The sequence below is a fragment of the Colletes gigas genome, unplaced genomic scaffold (assembly GCF_013123115.1).
Source record: "Colletes gigas isolate AHSC1104 unplaced genomic scaffold, ASM1312311v1 Colletes_gigas_Sc00039, whole genome shotgun sequence".
In the NCBI taxonomy this organism is placed as follows: Eukaryota; Metazoa; Arthropoda; class Insecta; order Hymenoptera; family Colletidae; genus Colletes; species Colletes gigas.
Genome location: NW_025106668.1, coordinates 57,874 through 85,394, shown reverse-complemented (window position 1 = coordinate 85,394; position 27,521 = coordinate 57,874). Strand labels below are relative to the sequence as shown.

General features: G+C 32.5%; 2 protein-coding genes across 3 annotated transcripts; both read right to left on the bottom strand.

The window, feature by feature from the left end:
- Positions 1 to 6,071: 6,071 nt before the first annotated feature.
- Positions 6,072 to 8,490, bottom strand: LOC122402726 (zinc finger protein 880-like). Its single transcript, XM_043405749.1, has 3 exons — positions 8,253 to 8,490; positions 7,360 to 7,801; positions 6,072 to 7,269 (listed from the first exon to the last, which is right to left on the bottom strand). The coding sequence occupies exons 2-3, from the start codon at positions 7,760 to 7,762 to the stop codon at positions 6,803 to 6,805; spliced, it is 870 nt and encodes a 289-aa protein (XP_043261684.1). The 5' UTR covers positions 7,763 to 7,801; positions 8,253 to 8,490; the 3' UTR covers positions 6,072 to 6,802.
- Positions 8,491 to 12,025: 3,535 nt separating this feature from the next.
- Positions 12,026 to 26,118, bottom strand: LOC122402742 (ribonuclease ZC3H12A-like). 2 transcript variants are annotated; one of them, XR_006259550.1, is made up of 10 exons: positions 25,658 to 26,118; positions 19,515 to 19,643; positions 19,217 to 19,325; positions 15,688 to 16,150; positions 15,038 to 15,323; positions 14,565 to 14,889; positions 14,249 to 14,349; positions 13,813 to 13,851; positions 13,553 to 13,722; positions 12,026 to 12,219 (listed from the first exon to the last, which is right to left on the bottom strand). XR_006259550.1 is itself a non-coding variant. In XM_043405772.1 (9 exons), the coding sequence occupies exons 1-8, from the start codon at positions 25,673 to 25,675 to the stop codon at positions 13,565 to 13,567; spliced, it is 1,935 nt and encodes a 644-aa protein (XP_043261707.1). In that variant the 5' UTR covers positions 25,676 to 26,118; the 3' UTR covers positions 12,026 to 12,219; positions 13,553 to 13,564. The 2 variants fall into 2 exon arrangements, 1 of the variants encoding a protein (XP_043261707.1); XM_043405772.1 differs by having other exon boundaries at positions 13,553 to 13,913; positions 14,094 to 14,349.
- Between the last annotated feature and the right edge of the window lie 1,403 nt (positions 26,119 to 27,521).

Here is a 27,521-nt window from a genome sequence, read left to right as displayed (position 1 = left end):
GAAATATAATAAGTACGCATAACAGATAAGTCATTACGCGTATAAAATAGGTATCTACCGAGTAACCGGAGAGTCTGCGACACAATGGGAAAGCTAGTAAAACATTGCTTTAACCCCCCCCCCCCCCTATATTCGCGATTTAGTATTCACGGGGCAACGAGCTTGCAAGTTTAACGTTTCCGCTGTACTTAAAAAGGCCGTTGGATTGTACAAAAAAATACATCCTTACAATCTATAAACGAAGATGTCGATCAACTTTTTATTAATTATATCACAGTCATTATTGTCATGGTTATCAGTCTATCTATTCAGAAAAAGAGGTATTCTTACAATTTATTTACGAGACTGAAAAGGCTGACGTTTTGTAAGTACTGTCCCCTCCGCTGACTTGAAGTCCCGTGGCAGGAATGCGAGAAAAGTAGAAGGGATACGCCTATTCCCACGTACACATTGAACTCTGGCTCGCTATTCGTCGCGGCAGTTACACGCACATCTGGACTGCCTGAGAGCGAGGGAACAAGACAAATAGATTGACGATCCGACTCCTCTTTTGCCCCTGTGTCGTCCCGCGGGACTTAAAGTCAACGGACCACAGTACATTATTCGAGATTTCAACTGTGAGATATTTACGTCGAATTCAATCACATATTAACAAAGCACTTCGAAATATTTTCTATGACCGTAGAAAATTTTACAATTTCATTTCTCAACACTTAAGTAACTGTAGCATTATTTGAAGCATAAGATTTTAATTTCGTTTGTTACATTTCGCTATTCATGCTTCATTTAGTGTATTATTTAAAAAAAAAAAAAATAACAAGAATATAGATATTATTGCAACTATAATTATTAGCTTCGTTCATAATTTCAATCTGCAGTTTCGTAGACATAATGGTAAATATCGGTGAAATTGCCTGATCTAAAGATCGCGTTCCTAGTTGTGGATTTTCCGGGGATTCGATAGATAATAATAATTAAAGAAAAATAGTCATATGCAAGCGGATTTTATTCAACGTAGATGAGACGAATCTTTTGTTGGAATATACCGTTAATTTCATATCTATTTTTTTTTTTTGCATCTAAACATTTGTACTGCAGTCTTCCAAGGTACAAAAGTAAAATACCGTTCATTCGTCATAATGTGCAAATCAAAACAGAAAAAATAACAACAGTCGAGAAGAAAAGGGGGAAGAAACATATAGGAGGAACGACAACAAAATAAGGCAAAATAAAGGGACAGAGAGAGAAAGAGAAAGAGAGTGAGAGAGAGAGAGAGAGAGAGAACTAATAAGAAAAATTCTGTATAACTATGCGATCCCTCTGATGATCTCAATGTTTTATTTTTGTATAGAGTACATAAAACATGTAATCTTCAGAAACCTAAGACGAGGAAAGAAGCACGATTTGAAAAACAGCAAGACTTAACGTAGTAAGCGAAACGAAATGTATAAGAGAGACATAGGTATAAATACAGACAGACGAATTTAGGCTGCGAGGATAGAAGTTTAAAGTTTGTGAACGTTTTTCGAACATTTCCCACTGCTGCTTTATGTAATACCCTATATAATATAACTATCTATATATATATATATACGTATATATATATATATATATGTATATATAAAAATTGTATGAAAAATCAAATCAGAAAATGATCTACTGACTGTTGTCATTTATAATCCCTCCGTTTTCCTTATCCAGTTAATGACAATTGCATAGCTTTAGTTCCAAACAATTTATAATTTTATATAATAATGATTTATTACTTTAATTATAATTACTACAACCAATAACAAAACGTTTATTTTTTTTTTGTTTTTTTTTTTAACCATATTTCATGTGTTTGTGTGTGTGTGTGTGTGTGTGTGTGTGTGTGTACAATTATATACACTCTGGAAGCATTATTATAATAAAGCCGATATATGGTCGGTTTTTCTTAATAAATATAAATAATGTACAAGGGAAAAAGGACATAACAATATTATATGTAAATGCGCATGTAATATATAATGTGTAGACATATAATGACATTTCATATACAGAACGGGATCGAAACATTGCCCACCTGAAATATTTCCGTCATTTTTTGGCGCAGAAAGAATGTTTTGTACAAAAGTATCAGGTTAACGTTAATTCGTTTCGGGTGAAAACGCGGAGGAAATTTCAAGGTCACCTTCATTTTTTTTTAAATAAAATCTCGTATTTTTTTATCCTTGTTGCAATGTCGATTACTTGGATCACATTAAAGGTCACAGAAGATTATGGAAAATGGTGAAGTAACGATTACTACGTTGTAACAAATACTCAAAATAATGATCCTTACATTGATACAATGGTGCAATCTTAATTTCGGAATTCATTCCAACACACGCCGTAACAATACTCTGCCTCATATTCTCTGGTATTGTCGGTCTTTCTTTGTACACAATAACACATTGATTCTCATGGTGGCTATTAGTAACCGGTAGATACATATTTCAAAATCGTTTACAGTAAGAAACTCTTAATACTTGAACAATTTTAAATAACGCTTCTGCCATCAGAAGTGCTATAAAATAACAGGGTACATCACTAAATTAACAAATATTTCCATTTTTTACATTATAATGTGAATAAACACCAAGGCAGTTAATGTGTTAATGTGACAAATACGTCACCATAAAATTACAGTATGTTACACAAGAGCATTGGCTTCATATCAAAGAGAGTAATAAGTATTTTTGAAAAATTCGCAATTACCTAATATTGTATGGAATCTCTTTTATTCTAGAATATATAGCCTCACAACAGATTGCACACTCCATATCCTCCTTATTCGACGACATAATTGCTTCAGTGTAAATACATATGCTTTCCACGTAGTTTTAACTTTACAATAGCCCACACACATTTGCTATAAGGTTTGCATCAGGCGAGTGCGAAGGCCAATCTAAGACATTCATGTTTTGGGATGCTTTGTTTCCCCAGTTTGGAGATAACGATCCAAAACACCGTAGTCATCTGTGTACGACATGGAAAAAAAGAACTCAAGTCTTAGATTGTCCTTCACAGTCACCCGATGCAAATTCTATAGAAAATGTGCAAGCTATTATGAAGTTAAAACTACATGGAAAGCATACATATTTTCATTAAAGTAATTATGCGGAGAAAAGCTTGTCAAAAACATGCCAACTTGTTGCGAGTCTATACTCCAGAATAAACAAGATTTCACACAATATTAGGTAATTGCGTCGTGCTATTGTATGTGTACATTAAACCTATTTTTGAATTTCTCAAAAATACTTATCACTTTCTTAGATATCAAGCCATCGCTCTTGTGAAAGATATTGAGAATATCATGTTTGTATCACATTATCTTGCGGATGATTCGGCTGTACATTTTCTAATAAAATTCTAAGCAATAAAAGTTTAAAGTTTTCACATTCGACCGACTATTATCGTAAAATGTAACCAGTGGCAATTTTCAATTTCCCAGCAGCGCATATTACGTCAATTTACATTTCCGTAATCGGTAAACGTCGTACCATCGGTGATTAATATTATAGGGAAAAATGTATGATTGGTCTGTATTTGTTATTGGGCCCATTGGCAAAATTATATACGATTCAAAAAGGATTACTGTTTCCTAAGGTCAACTCAAGGAATTCGCTATTCATAAGCTTTATTATTTATCTATTTATACGCGTGTTATAAACTGAATCGATAACGCAACAAAATCGAGATTATCAATTTATCATCTTCGTTTTGTCATAACCTTGAATGACCTTAGATTATAGTTTATTCAAATCATCTAAATAGTCACTAATATACTAAGAATATTGAAGTATGCGATTCCATTTAAACAAATGAAGTTGACCTTGAAACGTCTATGCATCCATCCGAAAGAACACGCTACCATAATATGTTCCTCCTTATGTTGTATAACTTTTGTATACATTTTCTTCTATGACCGAGTATAATGGACATATTTCAGGTGCATAGAGTTTCTGCTTCAATCTGTATATTATACACATTCTTATACATATACACACACCAATAAAACACATACCAACACTGTCATACACACATCGTAAAGTATAAATATTAAATTATCGATTAACGTGATTTTATTCCAGTATTTAATCGCTCTGTAGCAATGCACATGCTATTGCCAAAACAGATGAACATTGTTTAGCTTCAAACAAGGAACATCGCAAAGAAACATTAAACAATTTAATTACTTCACCCTTTAAAGGTGAATTAAATTGTGAAAATTTCATCAACATTCTCATAATTTAAAATTTGGAGAAAGGTTCAATTGAAACCGCTTCGTTTGTTAGAATTTCAATTTACAACAAGATTTTAAAATAAAATCTTAAATCTTATACTTAAAATGATCGTTTCAAGAAGTGTTAATAAACTATATTTGTAAGACGTTTTACTTGTCAGAAGCGTATATTTTGCAATGCTCCTTTCCTGCTAGAAATAAAAATCTCACTGGTCTATGCTTAACATTAATTTCATATCATTTTCTCAATGAATGTAATTATTATGCTGTTCTTTTAGGCACATGTTTCAAGAAGTTGATGCCATCAGTTTAGCAGAAAACAAAACCATGTATATTAACTTCCCTTTTGGATAACGTTCGCACACGCTCAATAGCAAATACGTACGCATTTTTTTCCAAATATTTTGCGCGTAACAAGAATCGTTTCTGTACTACATCACATAATATTTGCATCTTTTTTTCTTGTAAAAGAAAACATTTAAAAATTGTCACGCGTTTTTTTCCAAAGAAGACTAGGTCAATTTATAAATAATAGAATAGTACGTATCTAACAGATACATTAATATCTCTTAAAGTTGCAAAAGAAGACATTGTGTTCCGTCACGGAATCTTATTGTTCAGTCGCTTATATGTGTGCGATGTCAAAAACCGCCTAATCTAAGGGATTAAGGAGCTCTTTACCAAAGTGCCTCTCATAACCGTTGCGTACAGGCTGCTTCTCGCCAGTAACCTGAATTTATTGTACCCAGTTCATAGATTTCATATCTGCACAATAAACAGTGGTCTTGGACGCGCTGTCGCTTTGTGATACGTACGGGTCAAGAGTTATTAACATTTTTCTCAAACAACAACTCCCACTATGGAGTGCTATAGACTTCGTCCACTGAGTAAATTTCACGTCTCCTTAATCAATAAACCCTTAGATTTCATATCATTTTTATAGCCGACCAATATGAAGGTCGGTCGTCATCGAGCTCTTGAAAAATACACATTCCAAAATCGTATCAGTCTTCAGTATTCTGTAATTCATCCGCATATACTTAGGCATAGTGTATACAATACACTTGGAGTATCGTATCGCGGTCGACGAAAGAGTCAAGCGCGGCGCAACAAATTCTATCATTTTACTTTTTTTTTTTTATCGCCATCGTATATGTCGGATAGTATTCAAAATGTGAACTGGAGAAACAATGAAACAGAACTAGACTTGTTTATCTTGTGTTAAATTATACAAAAGCTTTGATTTATATCAATGTTATTAAAATAATATCAAGTGTTAGCAACTTTAAGGAGTTTCTATATGTCAAAATAAGAGGGAACTATGTTTAAGACTTCGTGTCAAAGTTATTATATTTAAAATATTTCTTTTAAATGATTACACGTAACGAATATTCGTTGGAAAACCTAGAAAACTACGAGAGTTAATCATCATTATCCATGAACCAATATTATCAAAAATCTAATCAGAAAAAGTTTTACTGAAACAGATATTAAATATTATTAACAGATATATACATATTTGTACATTCGCAAATTAAGCAACATACTTGTTTTCTAATAGTCAAATAGTTTGACCGGAAGTCCTGAACACAATTTCAATATTCTTAATTTTCATTTTCTTTTTTTTTCTTTTTTTTTTGACATGTAAAATTAACCCTTGATGTTCCTGACACCTGTTTGTCGAACGAACGCCCTGTGTACGGAGTGTACAAGTATATTATACATGTATATAACATTTTTTAAATGAAACCTTATGAAAATGAGGTTTCATTTAAAAATGTGAAGTTAACCTTCAGATCTCCTCTACATCCTCGGTACACTAACGCTACCATAATACGTATCTTTATGTCGTATAACTTTTGATGGCATTGCTCCACCATTGTCTATGATCTGCCATGACTTTGCACGATGTAGTATTGTAGTTCGTTGAAATGGTCTAAATAGCCGCTATGACACTAAGGATAAAAAAAACTATAAGGATCCATTTAAAAAATGAAATTGACCTTGAGATCTCCTTAGCGTTTCTACTAAAAAAAACTAACGTTACTATAATACGTTCCCCCGTGATGCCGTACAAGTTTTTTATACAACATTTTTTCCCTATACCTAAAAATAACGGAAATATTTCAGGTGGACAGAGTTTCTGTTCCATCCTACATGTACATGCGTGTATATATGTATATATATACACACCTACATATATATATATATATATGTGTGTATATATACACATACTATATACATATATCAAATAACTGTTCTTAACAGGTACATTCTCACTTTAAGAACATTGTGCATATTAGAGGCGTATTAGAAAGAGAAATATAAAATCTGCAAGGATACTTTAGAGCCTGTTTCTTATTAATGCACTATTTGAAAGTTTCACGACTAATATAACTGCAAAATTCAAAACTGTCAACAACTACTTCGTTATATCCTGAAAGTGTCTCCAATAAAGCTCGCTGTATTAATCTCTTAAATTTAAATTATCTAAATTATAAAATGATCTTGGTCTAAGATCAAGGTAAAAATGTATTAAGTTCGCAAAATAGAAAACGGAGGTGGCCCAGCCTGCCTCATCATCATTGCAAAACTGCTCAATCCTTCTTCGCCGTTATTTTGGCTATTCTGATTATTTTGAGAACTGTTTGTATTTTTGCCTCTGCTACTATTATGACTTTGGAAGTGCTTCTTTAAGTGATCCTTTCTATAAAAGGCTTTGCCACATTCTGTACAAACTTGATTTTTACTACCTGAGTGAATAATCATGTGACGAGCAAGGTGTTCGTTACGTTTGAATGCTTTGCAACACATGTTACACTGATAAGGCCTATCCTTATTGTGACCTTGTTTGTGACGGTCTAAATGTTCCTTACGCTTTAAACTTGCACCACAAATATCACAGATGTGAGGTCGCTGTCTATGAACTTCAAGGTGCTCGTGCAATGCTTCACGAGCTTCAAACTTGTACGCACATTCTGGACAATGATAGATTAACATACCTTGAACATATATAATAATTACATTAAAGCATAAAATAACATTAAATAAATCATATTTAACTTGTATTAAACTTCTGCATAAGCACTTACCATTGATATATTGTGGTTCAACTTCAAATTCAATTTTTGGCCGAACCTCTTGGTAATTATGCGTAGAATTATTGCTGTTTTCTTCGTATTTAATTACATATGGTAAGCCTAATGTACTAGAACACCGTGCTAAATATTCAGACGTAAGCCTGAAATCTATTTGTAAAGGATCTGTCATTGTTGCTGCATCTACTTTTTGAATGGTTTGCGTTCCAGACGACTGATGGGATATCTGCGGACATGCTTCTTTATTTCCACAATTATTCTCGTTTCTATTTTCATCTATTTGTTGAACATGTTGCGGTTGATGCCCAGAATATGCATACCCAGTCATATTAGACTGGTTATGTTGGTGGTTGTGAATCTCTGATGAATATTTAATATTACGTGGATCATAAGCCATTTTTTGGACAGTGACAAGTTAAACTTTCTTAGCATCTGCCTATAAATGGAAAAACATTATAGAAGAAACAATTGATTTTTAAAGTTACAGAGGTAAAGCCAGAATAATTAATAAAGCTACCATAAATAATAAAGTTACAATTTAAAATTTTTAAAGCTTTCATATAACATGAATTATAAGCAAAACTAATTTTTAATTTTTCTATGTTAAAAAACTCGAATAAAATATGTTATCAGATAAATCTCAATAAAACAATAAATTAGATATTAACTCAACTATGAGAGTCAATATATACGAATGTGTACGAGACAAAATTTTAAATTTGATGTAAATTCAACGTAAATGAAAGATTTTATTGAGCAAGGTCAGGACAGGTGTCCACATACCGTTTAATATGTATTGAAATTCGAAGTATTCGTAAAAAAATATCGTCATAGTCGAATAGAAAATATTATTTAATAATGTTACGTATACAATTGCATTTACTCACCCCTTACATGCAGAGCTAGTTGTAAAACCAGCACATCGCTGGTTACTATTTGTTTGTATTGAGCTTGGCCATCTTTACATGCATCAGCTGCTGTACAAATACCAAATGTTTCTTCTACGAGACTGTTCGTTTCACGAAAGTATATTCTTTGGAGGCTTATCGATATCTAATTCATTTACGAGGCATCTTACCGTGCACTTAAATATTCGACCAATCTCTTAATCACGATCAATGCACTTTTTTCTACGGTTCCATTTCGAAATGCGCAACGATACGACGATCACAATAGAAAACGTATACCGCATTTAAAAGAGGCGGCTATTTAAGGCGTTCAAAGAAATACGATTCGTCGCAACATCCTATGTCAGATTTTAACTAATAAATAGTAATTATTTTGCTCAAATGACACGAACAGTGTTACATATTTCTGTTAAAATTGTATTGAATCTATATTATCAATAATGTTTTTATATCGTAAAACATGGACAGTATCCTTTTTCTTTTCTATTCTATTTTAATGAAGCCGATTACGGAACATACGCACAAGTTGTTTTTGCGAAACATATTTTTTGCAATATGTACAACGTTTTAGCTTCGTTCCGCCTTTTAGTATTGTTGTTATTGTTTGTTAACATTTATTTACTATCAACGATACTATTTTTATTAAAATTTTATACTGACGCATCCAGTACATGTAACTCTATTTTCACATTGATAACATCTCGCAGAGTATAATCGGAAATTTTTAAAATGTGAATTATAATTTAAGAATTTAAGAACGACCAGCAACTGATCGAAATTTAAAGTAGTGTCGCGCGTGTATCAATGTTACAGTTATTAATGTGAACTAAAAACATTTATATTTGTTTATATTACGTAGCATAATATTAATTTTTATCGATATCAATGAATCGGCTAGGGTTTTCTGAAACACCACTATATTTGGATTATTTTTATATACCCTTTGGATTATTTCTATCAAATTTTCAACTACGAACATAATTAAAAATTGCCCGAATAAGAACGTGTTTGGGTTTATTTTTAGCAAAAAAATCACTCCAGCTCCCTCATTCCATCGATGACAAATACAATTCCTCTTTCACCACGTTAATAATATTCTTACAGATGCAAAACTACTTACAAACGTACTTTTGAATGTACGGAAATTTAACAAATTTGTAATAATAATACAACAAAATTCGAATGTGTGACGACACCTTCCGCAATCGCCAGCAGAGGGACCGCTCTCTCGCAAGTATTCGATCGACTCTTCTACTTCTGTATACGCTCCTCGACCATCTATTGAATGTCTGTTCCTTTGAACTATGTTTATTTTATATTTAGTTGCAAGGGTCAATTACAAGCATTTTTAGTCGATAGACATACCCCCGAAATCCTACGTACTTTTGAGAAAAAAATTCCATATCGAAAATCTAACCTGGGGCCAGAAATGCTTCCCCGAAATTTCACGTGTATCTTTAAAAAAACATCATAACTTCTGAACGGATTGGGCGATTTTAATTTTTCAACATGCAAACGACGCGTATTTTGGCGGAGAACATGTAGAAATTCCAAAAATATTCGAAAACTTGTTCCTTGACCACGTAAAGTGAGAAAAACCCCATAATAGTGGTCCAATTTTCAAACGGCCATAATTCCTACGATAGTGAATGTATTTCAATGAAACTTTTTTCTGAAGTAGAGCTTTTCTGATATAGAGCATGGGTACCTACAAAAAAGTATTAGACAACTTTTCTGTAGGGCGTCAAACAAAATTATTAAAAATCAAAAACCAAAATTTGGGAACAATCGATAGGGGGTAGCTGCAGTGATGCCAAATTGAGCACCGGGTGCACTACTCACACTACGCCAGATCACGCATACGTGAGAATTCAAAAAATTTTTTTCATTATAGTATCTTGCTTATGTTCGTCTACATACATAGGTCGGAAAATAAAAAATACCTGTCCAGTCGAGACTTGGAATCGTATGCCGTCGACGTGTGGTCGAATTTCAGTTGTTCAAGTGCGAGAAGGCAAATGAGCCTTCCTCTCTCGACTCCCACGAGACGGTCCGAAATTACTTCGGGCAGCTTCGGAGAATCGAGAAAGGGGGCATGCGTCAGTTTGCCTTTGTCGACTCTCCGGAACTCCACGAGCTCACGTACGCGTGATCTGGCATAGGTGAGTATTGCATCCGGTGCTCAATCTGGCATCACTGCTCAAAACACTAGTCTAGAGGATGCATCATTCTATCTCGAAAATGTTGTCCAGGTTATTCAAGAAAATATTGAAAAACTAGGTTTACAACTATCCTCCATTAAAATGAAATTACTTGCCTATGGCAACTCCCCCAGAAAATCAATACAAATAGAAATACGAATCAGTAATCATACTATTGGCAATAAACCAGTTGTAAGATTCCATGGTACCCATGTGGATAACAAACTAAATTTCAAAACTTATTCCCTGAAGGTTATAACTCAAGGTTTTCATTCATGGAATAGCAAAAAGTTTCTGAGGGTTACATGGGAGGGGGGGCTGTGATCCCCACATGACATCATGTGGTACATCCCCTGTAATTAGAAAATAAGAAAACATCTTGAACAACTGCTGATAGAGGCTATATAAACAGTTATGGACTACAGAAGATCCACTTCAACAAAAATAATTTTAACAGAAGCTAAAACAAACAAAACAAATGTTATTGACTGATAGATAACACTGTCTTTGTCCGAAATTTTTTGTATAATAAAATTCAGCTAAAACATTTAAATGAATGTTCCAATCATCCAAATTATTAGCGACATCACCATCCTCGATGCGACAAACTTAAATCGTGATGGACAATACTTTTCATGTTTCTGACTCTTCGGGCCTGCCGTTCCGAGCGTAGACCCTTGCTATCGGTTTCAACAGGCGGAGTCAAACAGCGCAACAATAGGGCCGCTTTTATGACTTGCCACTCAAGCCGAGACGTCTTCGCCGAAAATCAGTAAATTTCCAAGCGCTATATCTTGAAAACTAATGAAAATCGGGTAAATAAATTGCAGGTTAATGAATTCGTATTGAAAAACACTATCGCATGATCCAAAAAAAAATATATAGTTCCATTTAAAAAACGAAACTTCATCATCGTATCTTTGAAATTAACAACATAAATAAAATTTCCGTTTACGTCAGAATAAAGATCCTATTTTATCCTGCAATTTTCATATAAACAATTTTTCCGTATCATCAATAGTTATTGCAGTATCGCGACTAAAGTGTCACACTTTAGCTGGGACACCCTGTACATATATTGCCGTCCTTTGATTCTTGGGCTGTACTTCCGAATGTTACACCTCTCCAATCAATATGAAATTTATAGTTTTATTATCAAATATAATATATATTTTTATTAATATAAAAATAAAACATTTTCACTTGAAATGTACATTTATTAACAAAAAATAAACTAGAAACATAATCAAACGATATAAAATATAGTCATAATGCTCATGTGTAAAGAGTATAAAAAACGTAAGAAAAAATACAAATTTAAAAATAAAGTTAAGTAACAGACCCATAATGTACAACTTATTCTCACCTTATTAGCGCACTGGCACTTTACGCGAAGCTAGTATAGTCATTTCTGCTTTCCAGTGACAATTGAAATAATGGTACCATCTTCCTCTTTTCACCGTTATGTCCTTATTGACTTCAGTTTGAGGTAAAAATCGCTACATAATTCACTTTAAAGCGAAAGCAAAAATTACTGTACGTTGCGTATGTGTACTATAGTGGCTGTTCGTACACAGTGGCAGTCTCGATTGACGTCCACAAAAGTGGCCGTTTTGTAGGGAAGGGATTAATAACAGCGCATTTTTTTCATCATTGAATCTCGCCCTTTACAATGCAGTTAACGTTAACTCTTCACGCTGATCATGATCTTTCTTCTCACTTACTTTCTCTTGTTACTACTGTATCTGTATATAATAAAGATGTATTATTATAAATTATTAATACTTTAAAGTGGTATATCTGCGTTGCGTTCGAAATGGACCAAATATTTGCGATTACTATAGGGATTAACGTTAACGTTTGATATATTTATATATTAGTAAATTATTATCATTCTTTAAACAGATACATTTTTTCTGTATAACATTAAATCTTGCGAAGACTAGTAATAATTCGTTTCTGTTATTCCTGGTACAGAAAAGAATAAATGTTTCTTTAGTTATTTTCTGCTTCTTTGTTCAATTTTTTTTTTTTACATTTGAACATAAAAATGTCTCATAGATTAACGCTTGGCGCGATATTTTTGTAATCTCAATACACAAGGGTTAATTTGAAAATAATTTTACTAACGTTTTTAAACGCCATCTGGCGCTATTCAAACTAAATTTATTGTTAGTAAATGTTTAAAATTCTGTATAATATTCGTAAAAATATTCATAAATTTTTTCATATTCATTACTTGATAAGTTTACGACCCTATCAAACATAATACGGCATGCAGTGGGGGACAAAGCCGCAACAGAGACATAACTTGTGAGTCAACACTCAATAAGGGTTGGTATACAGGGAGATTCATTTGTTCTATTTGAGTCTAAATCTCGAAAGCTAAAAGCATTAGAGAAAATAGATACGATATAATAACGCTCAAATATCATCTAATAAAGAAAGCACATCTTGATCCCATGTATGGTACGTATCTCGTTAACAATGTAACTGACAATGAGTCTGTGAGAATTATTACTTTTTAATTATTATTATTTATGGATGACGGGATGAATTCGTTACAAAGAAATGGAACATGGAATTTAGTAAATTTTTTGTGAAATAAAAACAAGATAAGCTGCTAAATTTGATTGGTTTATCACAGCTATTTTTTTAATAGTTATGTTCAAGTAATGAAATTATTAGAAGTTAATGTCAGTATATCATTCATGCAAACAATTTTTAAACAATTTTAAGCATTTATTTACAATTCAGGCTATAAAGTTGAAAGTGTTATTGTTTCATTTTAATTAAGATTAAAAAACATTATAATTTTTGTAAATCCGTATTTTTATCGAATTTTAACTACTATGTTCTTTATATTTAAATTAACGAATCTTTGTATATTTTAAAGTGTATTTTTCGAGAAAGTTGTAACTTTATAAAAAAACTATTTGTCTATTTCTTTTATAAGATATCTTACGTGTTTTAAATAAATATCACAATATGTTTCAAATACTTATAATCCCTTCTTTACAGTTGTGTTATATTCAAATAATAAATATGAATTGGATAAATAAAGAAAATCATTCTTACTCCATTACTCCATTATTGAGGATACATCTTTAGAATAGCAATGCAGATCTCTATTGGATCTGTTTCAAATGGATGAATTAACATAGCAGCCCTCACATGTTCTTCAGGAAAAATATTTGCCAAATGATAATGTATCTTTGTTCTAGTGTCCAGAAATTCTTTCAGTGCATCTGAAGGCATATTTGAGTATAACGAAGATGCGACAGGATTTAATTGTGGATCTGAGGCACCCAATCGTTGATTTGATCCTGATGATGTACCCATGTTCGAATTGTTTAGTGGCCAAGCTTGATACGAATCTGGCGCCGAAGCAATACGAGTTACATGCTGGTGACATTGTCGTGCTTCAGAATGATCCCAACTGAATAATTAAACATTTTGAAAAAAAATTTGTTATCTAACTTCGAAAATTTGAAAAGCATATAAAATTTCGTTATTATTTTTTTACGCATATTTCTCACTTAACCGTATTGTAATGCTCGATGAATTAAATTAAAAACTAATTAAAAATTAAAAACAAATGTAAAAATCGAACACTCACTTCATGGCAGCTCTGTAAGGTGATTCGTTACTGGAATGTCTAGTTAAAGGCCTGTGTTGCACTCTAGAAGTTGTGACTGCAGACGGTTTTGATACTGAACCCGTTTGTGATGCTTGCTGATACTGTCGTAATTGACAAAGTCGAGGATCACATACTGGATTCAATGTTAACTGCCTCTGAAGTTTTCTATGTGGATTTGGTAATTCTGCATCTGGTTTATTTAACCTTCCTGTTGTCCACATGGAAGAGCGGTGACCTATTAACAAAGACCAAAGCAAATAAATATTTTAATATATCGATGAGAAGAATATTGTCTTCTGTTCTACTTCAAAAACAATCTACAAAATTATACGTCCTCGTGTATTATAAGTTATCTATTTTAACAAGCTAGTTTATTAGAAGTAACTTTGACGGGTATATGAAAAGGACATAATATTTAAATAAAATTGTTATAACAAAAAACGCTCTTACCCTGAGTATTTGTGGTTGAGGTTACTTGAGATCCATGTGTACCAGAGTTTATTGGTTGCTCAATTGTAACATTTTCTACAGATCTACTTTTAACAACCGAAAGCAACGATTGAGCACTAGTGGTTACGGTTGATCTAGTTTTACACAATGGTTGATGCTGAGGTATTTTGGAAGGTACACTACTTGGTACAACAGGGTTTGAATTTGGACCTCTAATTTGAAGATGCTTTTGTACATGTTCTACTAGTTTCTCTGTAACCGATTTTTGAGGATGAGGACCTCTTTCTGGATGTCGAAATTTACATTTATTCCCATAAGTACATTTCTGTAACAAAGAAACGTTACTATAATTTTGATTAAGTAGCACATATTCTTATGATCGAGTCAAGACATGGTCATCACGTATTGTAAGACATGCTCGAAGGTCTACTACTAAATGAAAAAAAAATGAGTTTCTAAAAAGAGGCACGTACTTTTGCATATGGACAAGGTGGGGCTGGATCGGTTTTTTTTGGAATAATCCGTAAAAAATTCTCCAAAGTAGGTCCGCTTCTGCCTAATGGATCGTCTGGTGGCATAAAACGATCATTTACGAAAGTATACATCAAAATCCTTTCTTCTATGACTTTTCGAAATTCTGGATTCTCTTGGGCCAAATCTCTGTAATTATCATTGCTGACAACAATACCATCAATCTCTGCTGCTAATTTTAGAATATAACGATCATCATAACAAACTAATCTTTTACCACCAACTAATCTGAAATAAAAAATTCAAAGTTATCTGAAGTAATAAGCTCTGCATAATAATGGGACATCGAGATCTCCGATATTAAGCTTGGAAATGTCAATCGCTTTGGCAGAGGTAGACTTAGGGACAAAGAAAAGCAGTATATGTATTTTACAGTAATACTCGTAATAACATTATGTGTACAGTAAATGGTAAACAACATAGCAAGAGTTATGAAAAGGAAAGGAGAGAGGAGCGCTTTGTACTGGACCTGCTAGTGGATTCATCAGTGAGGCAATCGTATCAGGCCCTGCCTTAGATGCCAGCACATACAATACTCTGTCGAGGAGCATACATATATAGGAGTGTTATATTAATATATTAATATACTAACCTAGATGGTGTGAAGACCAATAACCGGTCCTTTTCTAATTCTCCTAGAATATCCTGGTCAGCAATTGGATTATCAATTTTAGAAGCCTCTTTTCTCCATTTTGGTACAAATACAGTAATTTCTCCATGCCCTCTTGCTTTAAACCAATCCACACAAATTTTTATTCCTCTACAAGAAAATACTTCTTTATTTCCATGGCTCATCGCCACATTGCTTCCATCGATAACGACGGGCCTGAGACTAGTGGAGCATCCGCTTAAATCTGTCACTATATCAGTATCTAGAACATTATCAGACTCCTCTGGAGTGTCAACTGATTTTTGAGAACTACTAGCACCGAGTTTTATCAATTCAGCTAAAAGCTCGTTTTGCTCTGGATCTGGACCCAACTTTTGCAATGCTGTTTGAACTAATCGTTCGGTATAACCAAGTTTGAGAGCAAATTCTACTCTAGCTGTGTAGCCTAGAAAATAAAAATTTGGTTCCTTTGCAATCTTAAACATTCAATTTGTATTCATTAATATTACGTGAATTATAATTGAAATCAATTTTATGTACAACGTAGTATAAGATAAAAAAAAATATAAAATATCAATGTTGGCGATTTTTTGTTTGGATTAGTATGTTTCTGTTTGTTGCAATATCAGATCTTGGCAATGAGTACTCAAAGTCTAATACGTATATATATTCGATATAATTGATATCTCAATTAGGGATTCCTCATTACTGGAACAAAAGATTAAATGAGATCATGGAGTCAGTCGGATTAGAGCATCTTATTGTTAGAAAAGACCCTTAAAGAAGCGTCTTTACTGCGGTAGCTGTTGCTTTATCTTATAAGTGCTATCTTAGCCGCAAATAACATTAATGCATAAAAGAAATATGGAACTATACAAAAGATCCAAGAAACCTACACAGAACCATACGTACCAGAGAATATTTGGAAATGTAAAAGCTGATTTCTACACAAAACAAGTAGCAAACTCCCCGCCTATCGAATCAAGTAACCAAAATTCACTTCCTTTCTAGATCATGAAAAAATAAAATAGTCATTATGAGAGTGAGAGCTACACGCTCAAAGATCACTCACAAAGACCTGTTGAAGAATTTGGAACCAGCAATTTGTGATTACTACAAGCTATCTACAAACCATCTACTCTACCAATGCAGGAGATATGAAATCCAGAGACTCAAATATAAAGTACTCCCAAAAATGGACCTGACATCACAAAAACACATCGAAAATTATCCTTCATTTGAATAGCCCACATGCTTATGAATACAAACATTCCAGCTTGATAGTTTTAATTAGTATCCTATTGTGTTTGTTTTTAATTATGAAAGGCATCAACTCGAATTGATTTTTATAGTTTTCAAAGACGTATAATTTATTCAATTAATTATAAATAATAGTTTACAGAAATGGAAAGCATGGAGTAGAGGAACCAAGTTCGAAATAATTCAGGTAGGAACAAAACAATGACGAATGCTATTTTACCGTTACTTAACAATTTTCTTTAAGTATAATCTTCATTCATTTTGAAAGACATAAGGAATAGTATAATATTATTGAAAAAAAAAACCAACATGACCAAAAAGATATTACGATTATATTTGAGAGATTTAAGATTTGACTTTAAAGTTGAGACGAATAGAGAAATAATTCTCAAGTAGGAAAGGACAATAAACAAAGATGTGATATTTCAATATCTTCAAACAATGTAGCAAATATTAAGCCAGAACATAAATAGTTAGTGAAATTTGCAATGATTAAAAAATTAATGATTAATAAAGAAACTTTGATATCAATGAGTTGGGAGAATCGACTAGGAACTATACCGAAGTGTTAATTACCAATTTTAATCAGACTTTGCAGACTCATAGAACGGTCAAAAATATTCAACACACATTTTTTTTACATGCACATTTATATTAAAATGTATTGATATTTTACAAGGAAAATAAATAAAGAAGTAATAATTTTGTAATAATTTTATGAAAATTGAGTTTAAAAAAGAATTATTTATATAGTTAGCTTCGATGTAAACATTAAATAAATTTCCAACCCTCAACTTGGACAAGTGATTCCATTCTTTAAACATGAATTTGCCGTGTAAAGAAAAAAAAAAAAAAAAAATACGTATCGATTGTTTTTAGCTACTTTACAAATCTGTTAAGTATCATAAAAATCGACAATACTTCGGTATAGTCCTTTGCGAGCTTTCAGAAGAATACGATAAATAAAAGGCAGAAGCAGGTGATTGAGGACAACTCACCGCGGAGAGTAGTAATAGACTCAAATATCTATGATGGCCTGTCACATAAAGAAGTTTAGGATCTTCAGTTGGAACGCATCAATGCCAGGAGGGGAGAAATCCCTAAAATGTTAGAGAAATTTGTGATAGGTATGTGCACAGTGTCATGATAAAAATTTAAACATGCATTCAAAGTGCATGATTTGTAAATTTTTTTTATGTAAAAAGGATTTTGGCAGGAAAAGCGATGATATTAATAATTTGTCTCGGGAAAGCTTCGATATTAAGGTTTTTAGTGAAATATTATACATATGATACTTTATAACTAGCCTCCATATGGGTTTGCATAGAGCATCTTGAATTCAATGTTACATTAACAAAATTTAAGAACTTTCCAAGTAATATTAATATTTCAATTACAAATGTCATGTTTAAAGACATAAATGCGTTATAACAGTGTATCTTAATAATTATTCAGAAAGTACATATAAAACAGTTTTACTGGTCACAATGGTTTAGGAACAAACAATATGGTTTGTATTATATTTTATTGTAATGAATTTTCGAGTACATATAAAAAAGTTCAGTGAAAAATTGTTATGATATTTTTTTAAACAAACATCAATTAATAGACCACATTTTCGGCATCGCGATAATATTGGATTCTGGCATCCCTTCCTTAACTTCACGATCTTAGCACAAAAGGCAAGCTTCAGATTTTACAGGCAGTGTCTTCAGTCATTCTTTAATGTTAGAGGGAGACGAGTTTTCAACGTTTGTCGTAGCTATGTAACGAAAATCACCGACTACATAATTACTTCGCTACTTTTGACAGCTAAGAACAAATGGCAGAATTTAAGTTAGTTTTCCTATTTCGTGACGGCTGATGGCTGTCCGGCCTAGTTGCGTAGAATCAATATGGCGCCCATCGCATGACAGAACAACTATCGTCCGAAATATATAATCCATGCATGCCCAACGTTTAAATCCCCTGGACATACTTTCGATGTACTTGTATGACGCCAGCCAAATAATATTTTAATTTAAATAATTTCTGAGTTTAGCGTAAACAATATCTGCAGACGTGTTGGACATATCTCGTCATACAAATAAAATACAAGCCAAAATGGCGTGCTAGGTACATCCCTACTTAACACCAGCTAAGGTTAATATTATCAAGATCATAGTTTGCAAAAAACAATAAAATATCTTTTAAAAATAATTGTCTATTGAATACTTAATTTTTCAAAATTCATATTTATTTAATATTGTACCTGGACTCTGAATAGGTGGACTTCCTTGGACTGTGACATATTCTGCAAATTCTGCGGCTAAGGTGTCTGAGATAGTTCTGGATACATCTGAATGGTTTGAAGCAGACACCTGTAACGTTAAGTGGTTAAAAAGTAGTTAAAATTGCTAAATTAAAAAGACTTGTCTTCGAAGGTGTCAATCAAGGACAACTTTATGGGAACTTTTCTTTAAATAATTACACTGCTGTGGCCGTGACGTATAATTTTAAAACATCTCAAACTTCAGACTTCAATGTTTCAATTCAATGATAATCAATACCTGCAGTTCCACTGGCGAATGAACGTTCGTGGATGCGATCAAATCCTCGACTTCGTAATCGCTGTCATAAGATGAATCCTCTGCGTCAGCAATGCTTCCGGTTTCCAAAACAGTACAGTCCACGTATCTCTGAAAATAGAACCGAAACGTCAATTCGAATCCGGTAAGATATAAATGGATTTTTGCGAACTAATTTTTCATTAGTTAACACGAATTAAAAGTGATTTCGCTAATGAAGCTTTACGTCTGCCTTCATCGTGTATTGCGTAAATCCTCCCCTGTTCGTATGTTTTAAAAAATTAGTTAACATAGCAAACATGATCACGACATAGTTATAGATTGAGTACGGTTGCCTTTAATGGTGAAAGTTTATAGAACGGCGAATCTCGGCCGGAAATGATAAATTTCTTTAAGAAAGTTATGCATGAAGTTTCTCTCAATCTACAATTGTATTGCTTATGTTTTGTCACTTAAATTTATTATTCTAATTTCAAATCACAGTAAGATCTATTTTCGTTCGTATTCGCAGTAAAGTAGCATATTATCTTATTTCCATAAACACTGTTAGCGTTGGAAATGATAACCGTGAGCATCGATGCAAACTTTATTATTCACGCTTTCGATTTCTAGCAAAATGTATTTTATGGTTGAAGAGGCAGATTGTGAAGGTTTGACACGATTAGAAAATCATTCAGCGCATAAACGCACTGCTTCTTTTTTAAATATTGTATATATTCTGAGAAACGAAGATAATTTCGGCGCAAGATATTTTTAAAAAGCTCGTCGTTCCAATTAATGGAAAAGCATCTTCAAATACGCGGTAATGTAAAGTCTTTACTTTCCGATACAGCCGGCATATTTGAACCGAAACTACGCCACGGACCATCCAAGCGTAAATGAAAATCCTGAGCCATCCACGGCGAAACGAGGCCGACGCAAATGGTGTACTAATACGACAATTAAAATGCAGTATATGCGATCGATTTGCATGCAAAAAACATTCTACAAATAATATAACGTGTTTTTCATGCTTAGAAAGCACCGATGACAAAGATATGGAAATTTTTCTACGGTATACAGGGTGTTCGGATACCATTTGTCGATATTCGAGGGGAAGATTCTACAGGCCAAAATAAGACGAAAAACCGAGAATAATAATATTTTGGTTGAGTCTTTGTCTTAAAGTTAAAGTTAATAACAATTAAAGATTCGCCTGAATCCGCCATTGTTAGATTCCATTAGTTTGCACGTCACAGCAAAAGTTAACTTTTAGACGCTCATCTAGGTTACAGCAAATGTGGATGTTATTCAATTAACTGTATGAAAGATTTTCTAAGTGAAAGTTTGCAGCAGCTAATTATCGCGATTTCGGTTTCACCGATAATACGTGCAACAATACAGGGTGTTCGGCCACCCCTGTGAAAAATTTTAATGGGAGATTCTAGATGACAAAATAAGACGAAAATCAAGAATACTAATTTATTGATGGAAGCTTCGTTAAAAAGTTATTAGCGTTTAAAGTTCCGTTCGTGCTGAATTTTTTTCTCGAAAGTGGGTAGGATTTCGGGGGTAGGTCTATTCACAAAAAATGATTGAAATTGACCCCTGTAACTAAATATAATTTTTTTAGTATGATTTGAAATTTTTTAATTTCGTCTAAAAATTTCAGTACCTACTCGAATTTTTTTCTCGAAAGTGGGTAGGATTTCGAGGATATGTCTAATGACTAAAAATAATTGTAATTGACCCCTGTAACTAAATATAATTTTTTTAATATGATTTGAAATTTTTTAATTTCGTCTAAAAATTTCAGTACCTACTCGAATTTTTTTCTCGAAAGTGGGTAGGATTTCGAGGGTATGTCTAATGACTAAAAATAATTGTAATTGACCCCTGTAACTAAATATAATTTTTTTAATATGATTTGAAATTTTTTAATTTTGTCTAAAAATCTCAGTGCCTACTTGAATTTTTTTCTCGAAAGTGGGTAGGATTTCGAGGGTATGTCTAATGACTAAAAATAATTGTAATTGACCCCTGTAACTAAATATAATTTTTTTAATATGATTTGAAATTTTTTAATTTTGTCTAAAAATCTCAGTGCCTACTTGAATTTTTTTCTCGAAAGTGGGTAGGATTTCAGGGGTATGTGTGTTCACCAAAAATGATTGTAATTGAGCCTCGCAACGAAAAATAATTTATTCAAAATGATTTGAAATTTTTTAATTTAACTTTTTAATAACTTTTTAACGAAGCCTCAGTCAAGAAATTGATATTCTTGGTTTTTATCTTATTTTGGCCTCTAGAATCCCCCATTAAAATTTTTCCCAGGGGTAGCCAAACACCCTGTATGTATAAAAGTTAAATGAAGACCTTGCAGTAAGAGGGGTGTAATTCCATTTTTACTAGTTACAAGTAACTAAAAAAAACTGTTTATAAAAATGATGGTTTTGCAAAACATTAACAAACATAATACTAATTGAAACATACATATTCCCATATAATAAGTAGCGCTTATAGAGTTGAGAAGTTCTTACCGTTCTTAAAACCATTATTTTATTAAGTTTATGTGTTATAATAAAGTTTAAGATATAAGTATTGATTTAGTACAGTATGCAATTATATTTATTATATCAATTATTTCCCCCTTTTCTCTTTCTGATAATTTCATGTTTGCAAATTTTCTAATTGTGCTTCGAATTGTAAAACAACATCTTTGCACTATTTCTCCTACCTCTGAATAAGATTTTCCTTGCTGATACAACTTAAATGGTGTTCTTCCTTTTGGTGTACTTTCCTTTCGTGTAAACATTTGTGTAAACAAAAAAATAAAATTATAATTGTACGAACTTGTTGGTAACTAAAGACTATGTATCAGATGATGATAAAACAGATTTTCATTAATCACATGTTCTCTATTTTATCAGTTTTGTCTTGCTTTTGTATATAAATAAATTAAATATTGTAAATAAAGATACGTATAAAAAAAGAAGCGATATAAACAATTTTTTCAATAGTTTTTAATGTTTTTATATCAAATCGTGTATTGTGCCACTACTTATGTCCATCACTGTGTATACAATAGTACATTAGTAACTTTGTAATAAATAGTCGTAAAACAACCTTTATAGGTCAATTTTTAAAATTGAACCCTACACTTCCACGTCCTTACGGACTAATCGATGTTCAATCAATTTCCAATGCAATTGGTTATTAAAAGTTCATTGTTGTTTAAATTATTGTACCAATTTGGATGACATTTTTACAGCACTATTCTTTCGAATTAGAGGAATAATTTACGGTACTTTTAAAAAAATTCTATGTAGCAAATCTACAGTTAATCAAATATTATGACCAGGGAATGCATTATAGGTAAACGATTGTTTGTATACATGCTTCTTTTTTTTAAGCAAATGGCGACAAGTTTTTCTTTCACTACACTTTCTACGACAAATTCCTCCGCCGCTTATTTTAGTTTTCATTCATTATTTTAGTGTACTCTTCATAGTTAGCTAGAGTTTCGCATAAAACGTTGAAATAAGAAGAAACAAACACGCAGAATTGGTCTGAATTTTTGTTTACGATTTCGACCCTGGTTATGGTGGAGTAGTGTTACGTAGTCTATGTTCAAACTGGAAGAATAAGCTATCTAGCAGTGAAAGTTTTATCTAAATCGGTCCAGTGGTTCTCGAGTTTATCATGTACAAACATACACACAGAAAACATCTAAACGAACAAATTTATGTAATTGCATAAAAACAGATTATTGCTATTATAAATAGAAAAACACCAATAGAAAATTCTTGAATGAGAATTTATCGAAAAATCAACAGCTCGTTAACGGCTATTATGCAAATTTGTAGTAACATATCTTGTTAAGTTTATCTGATTCGTGTACAGAACTAATATCTGAATATTATACAAATTATTATGGATTTATACAGGATGTTCAGCCGCACCTGGGAAAAATTTTAATGGGAGATTCTAGAGGCCAAAATAAGACGAAAATCAAGAATATCAATTTCTTGACTGAGGCTTCATTAAAAAGTTATTAAAAAATTAAATTAAAAAATTTCAAATCATTCTGAAAAAATTATTTTTTATTGCAGGGGTCAATTACAATCATTTTTTGTGAATACACATACCCACGAAATCTTACGCATTTTCGAGAAAAAAATTCTTTACCGAAAATCTAATGCGAGGCCAGAAATGCTTCCCTGAAATTTCATGCGAATCTTTAAAATGTCATAACTCCTGAACGAATCGGAGGAATATGTGGAAATTCTAACAATATTGAAAAAGCTGTTCCTTGACACCGTAAAGTGAGAAAAACCCTATAAAAATGGTCCAATTTTCAAACGGCCATAACTCCTACAATAGTAAAGGTATCTTATTGAAATTTTTTTCTGTAGCAGAGCCCATGGGTACCTGTAAAAAAGTATTAGACAACTTTTCTGTAGAGCGTCAAACATATTTATTAAAAATGAAAAACTAATTTTTAAGAAAAATCGTCCCAGGGGGTAGCTGCCGAAATTTTTCGACGAATTAAACAATTTCAAAGCGTTCTGGAAAAATTATTTTCGGTTGCGGGGGTCAATCACAATAATTTTTTGTGAATAGACCTACCCCCGAAATCCTACCCACTTTCTAGAAAAAAATTCAGCACGAACGGAACTTTAAACGTTAATAACTTTTTGACGAAGCCTCCATCAACAAATTAGTATTCTTGATTTTCGTCTTATTTTGGCCCCTAGAATCTCCCATTAAAATTTTTCCCAGTGGTGGCCAAACACTCTGTATATTAGGAGGAACCAAATTAAAGATCGATATTCTCTATATGTGTGAAAAATGGATGTTTTACACGTCATGAAATGTTCCAAGAATGAAACACAATTAAACATACATAAAAATATGAACTTAGAGCATTATAAATGTATTACTACTACTACTACTACTACTACTATTACTACTACTACTACTTACTATTACCGCTAAAATATATGTGAATATGCACCTACGCATGCTTCTTGTGTGCGAGTATTTGCAGCTACGCGTTCCACCGCTTGTATTTAAAACAACGTACACCAGAGAAGGAGTCTAAAACTTTAATTGCTTAAAGATTGCAAAATCGTTAAAATAGCTTTTTGATTTGTATCGATATGAGAAATTTACGTGCTTAGACTTGTCACGTCAGTTTGGGTCACTCCATATACATATAGATCACACACGATGGATCTACAATGCATTTAAATCACTCAAGTGTTTAATAATAATTACACTGTTCATTGAGTTAATAAACAAGGACTCCTTAAAAAGCCTCTCGTTAAATTATTCATATTAACAATATTTGAATTTGCAATATTCATATAAACTTATCGTAACATAAAATCGGGAATACATATATGTATATAAATTTAAGTGTCCCTCGAATAGTTATAAAATGTCGCAGAAAACAATAATTCTTTTAGTAAGAACACGAAGCGCATCTATTTCAATATAAAATTTTTATTATAAAAAATCGATCAGTAAGAAACAATGATAACTCAAAAATGATATGTTCTTATACTTATGATTACAGTACCATTTCCCGTTATCAAAATGAGTAGAATGCACTTTCCATGAGCATATGTTTTAAAGTCATCCGGTATAAATTTTTACAATGTGCTCGGCTATAAAATTTAAAAATGACGAGATATTAGATTCTGATCGTTCGTGTGATTTATTTAAGGTATCACGCACTAACGAGAATTACAGTACTGATTTCTTTTATCGCACTATAGACAGAAACTGAAAACAATTTAAACATCGTAGTTTGTTGTGCGTATAACTTTCGTAAGCCATAATAACGTAAAGCCTATGACTTTCGATAATTCCTTTTATCTACGACTAAGTGCAATGTGTTCAGTTATTAAAACCTCATTAAGCAATGTGGTCACTGACTTAAGCGTTTGGTCTTATGTTACAATTCGAGGAATACAATTAAGCAAAAAGGGAACACTGAAAGACACTTATTTCAAATAATTATACAGATATTCGTAACATTAGAGCTGTTCCTGTAAATGTAACGTGCATCTAGTTACGCTGAATCCTCTCTAACATTTTCTAAAGTCCAGAAATCGAAAGAATTCGTAAACAGAACTCACCTTTCCGGCGACGGTCATATCTCGTTCCACGAATCACAATCGATCGTATCCTTTCGCGTCCAAAGACCTTCTCGAATCCGTACAAACACTACTATGTACACAAATCATACACGCATATGCGCGCACACACACAACATAAATACGCGAGAAGAAGAAAGATAGACCAAGAGTAAGTAGCTTTCACAAATACATTCTAGGCTTCGATTAAAAACCACCGATTAATATTGATATTCTCAGTAGGAGTACCAGGAATTCGTAGCAACTCATACAAAAAAGTTTACACACAAAGAGGCAGTCAAGTCTAAACCACACTTCCGGGATATTCCGTTAGATCCTGGAACGGTATCGATGTTCAGAAGAAAGCAGGACAGACTCGCGACTACTCGCGACGACGGCCGGTCAGTGAATGGAGCGAGCGAGAGCTGCGACGTCATTACCCCCACTGCCATATAATACGGTCTCCGCGCAATGTCGTCACGTGCAGCGATAGCCACGAACGAGATAAAATATGAATGCATCACGAACAAATAAATGATGTATACGAAACGGCACAGGCCCTTAGAAAGGATAGATAGCATTCCATTCAAATACAGGAGAAACCACCGGCACATTATACGATATAAAAAAAATGCAATTGCTTAGAGTTTAGAGCAACTGATCATAGAAATCCTCAAAACAAATGTATCAAAAATTCATTGCTATTATTCGTATACACGGTGTTTATCTGCTGGTGATAAATATTTCAGGGGATAATTTTACAGGCAAAAATAACAAGAAGACCACGAGTGACAAAATTACGTTTGAGGCTTCGTGCCCGAAGTACATACCCCATTATTGCATAATAATAACTTTTTACTAATATATTATGATACCTAACTAAAGTGTATTTCCTAATATATGTATAAAAGTTAAATGAATTTTCCTTGCTGATACAACTTAAATGGTTTTCTTTCTTTTGGTGTACTTTCCTTTCGTGTAAACATTTGTTTAAACAAAAATATAACATTATAATTGTACGAACTTGTTGGAACTAAATTATATTTGATCTCGTGCCCCTTTTATTGACCACCTCATTCCCACATTACTGGCCAACAATATTTCCTGCTATACGTGAAACAAATTTTTAATAAATTTATATTTAATGATAAGCAGTTGCTATTAATAATGGATGAAAATTATACATTTCATTATTTGTTATATTACGTAACATTGTACAGTTTTACGTTTTTACACCATTATTATTTTCTACGAATAATAAGTATTAATAGATATGAAAAAATAAAAATGAATAATATTAACAAAATTACTTATATACTTTGCTTATATTCCGACAATCTATTGTCTAATTGCCCTAAAACGAGCTCACGAACTTAATCGATTTTCGACCATAAATTATTTCTACTATTACAAAAACAAAGAAAAGTTTTCTATTTTATGTTTTTTTGTATATTTCTAATTATATTTTATTAAAATCCGCCAACTTTAATGCAAATGACCAAGTCGCAACTTATGTTAATTTACTTAGAAATAAGTCACAACAGTAGATTGTAATAACATCCGACTCCATTATCAAATAATCTACTCAAGATTGAAAACAATATAAGAAGACTGAAAAGAACCAAACCATGAACGAATGGCCAAAAGTACTTTAAGCTAATATTTCGATGTTTCGTATGTTAATTCTATCTAACCCCGATTAATTTTTTTTAAAACTTTAATTTATGCGAAACAATTTTGTTATTTTTGTATCTTCAGGGATATATATTTTCTATACGGAACATAAACAAATTTTAAAGCAGTGACAGGGTAAAAATATCTTATTTACATATCGGAAAGTAAGGAAACTTCAAATACAATTTTGGAA

What these genes read in the sequence shown, in the direction of transcription:
- LOC122402726 (XM_043405749.1), bottom strand. Translation starts at nt 7,762, where the DNA reads ATGGCTTATGATCCACGTAATATTAAATATTCATCAGAGATTCACAAC. An exon ending in TGAACCACAATATATCAATG is followed by an intron (nt 7,270 to 7,359) that starts GTAAGTGCTTAT and finishes TATATGTTCAAG; the next exon opens with GTATGTTAATCTATCATTGT.
- LOC122402742 (XM_043405772.1), bottom strand. An exon ending in ATTCGCCAGTGGAACTGCAG is followed by an intron (nt 19,326 to 19,514) that starts GTATTGATTATC and finishes TTAACGTTACAG; the next exon opens with GTGTCTGCTTCAAACCATTC. An exon ending in CTCAACCACAAATACTCAGG is followed by an intron (nt 14,350 to 14,564) that starts GTAAGAGCGTTT and finishes CTTTGTTAATAG; the next exon opens with GTCACCGCTCTTCCATGTGG.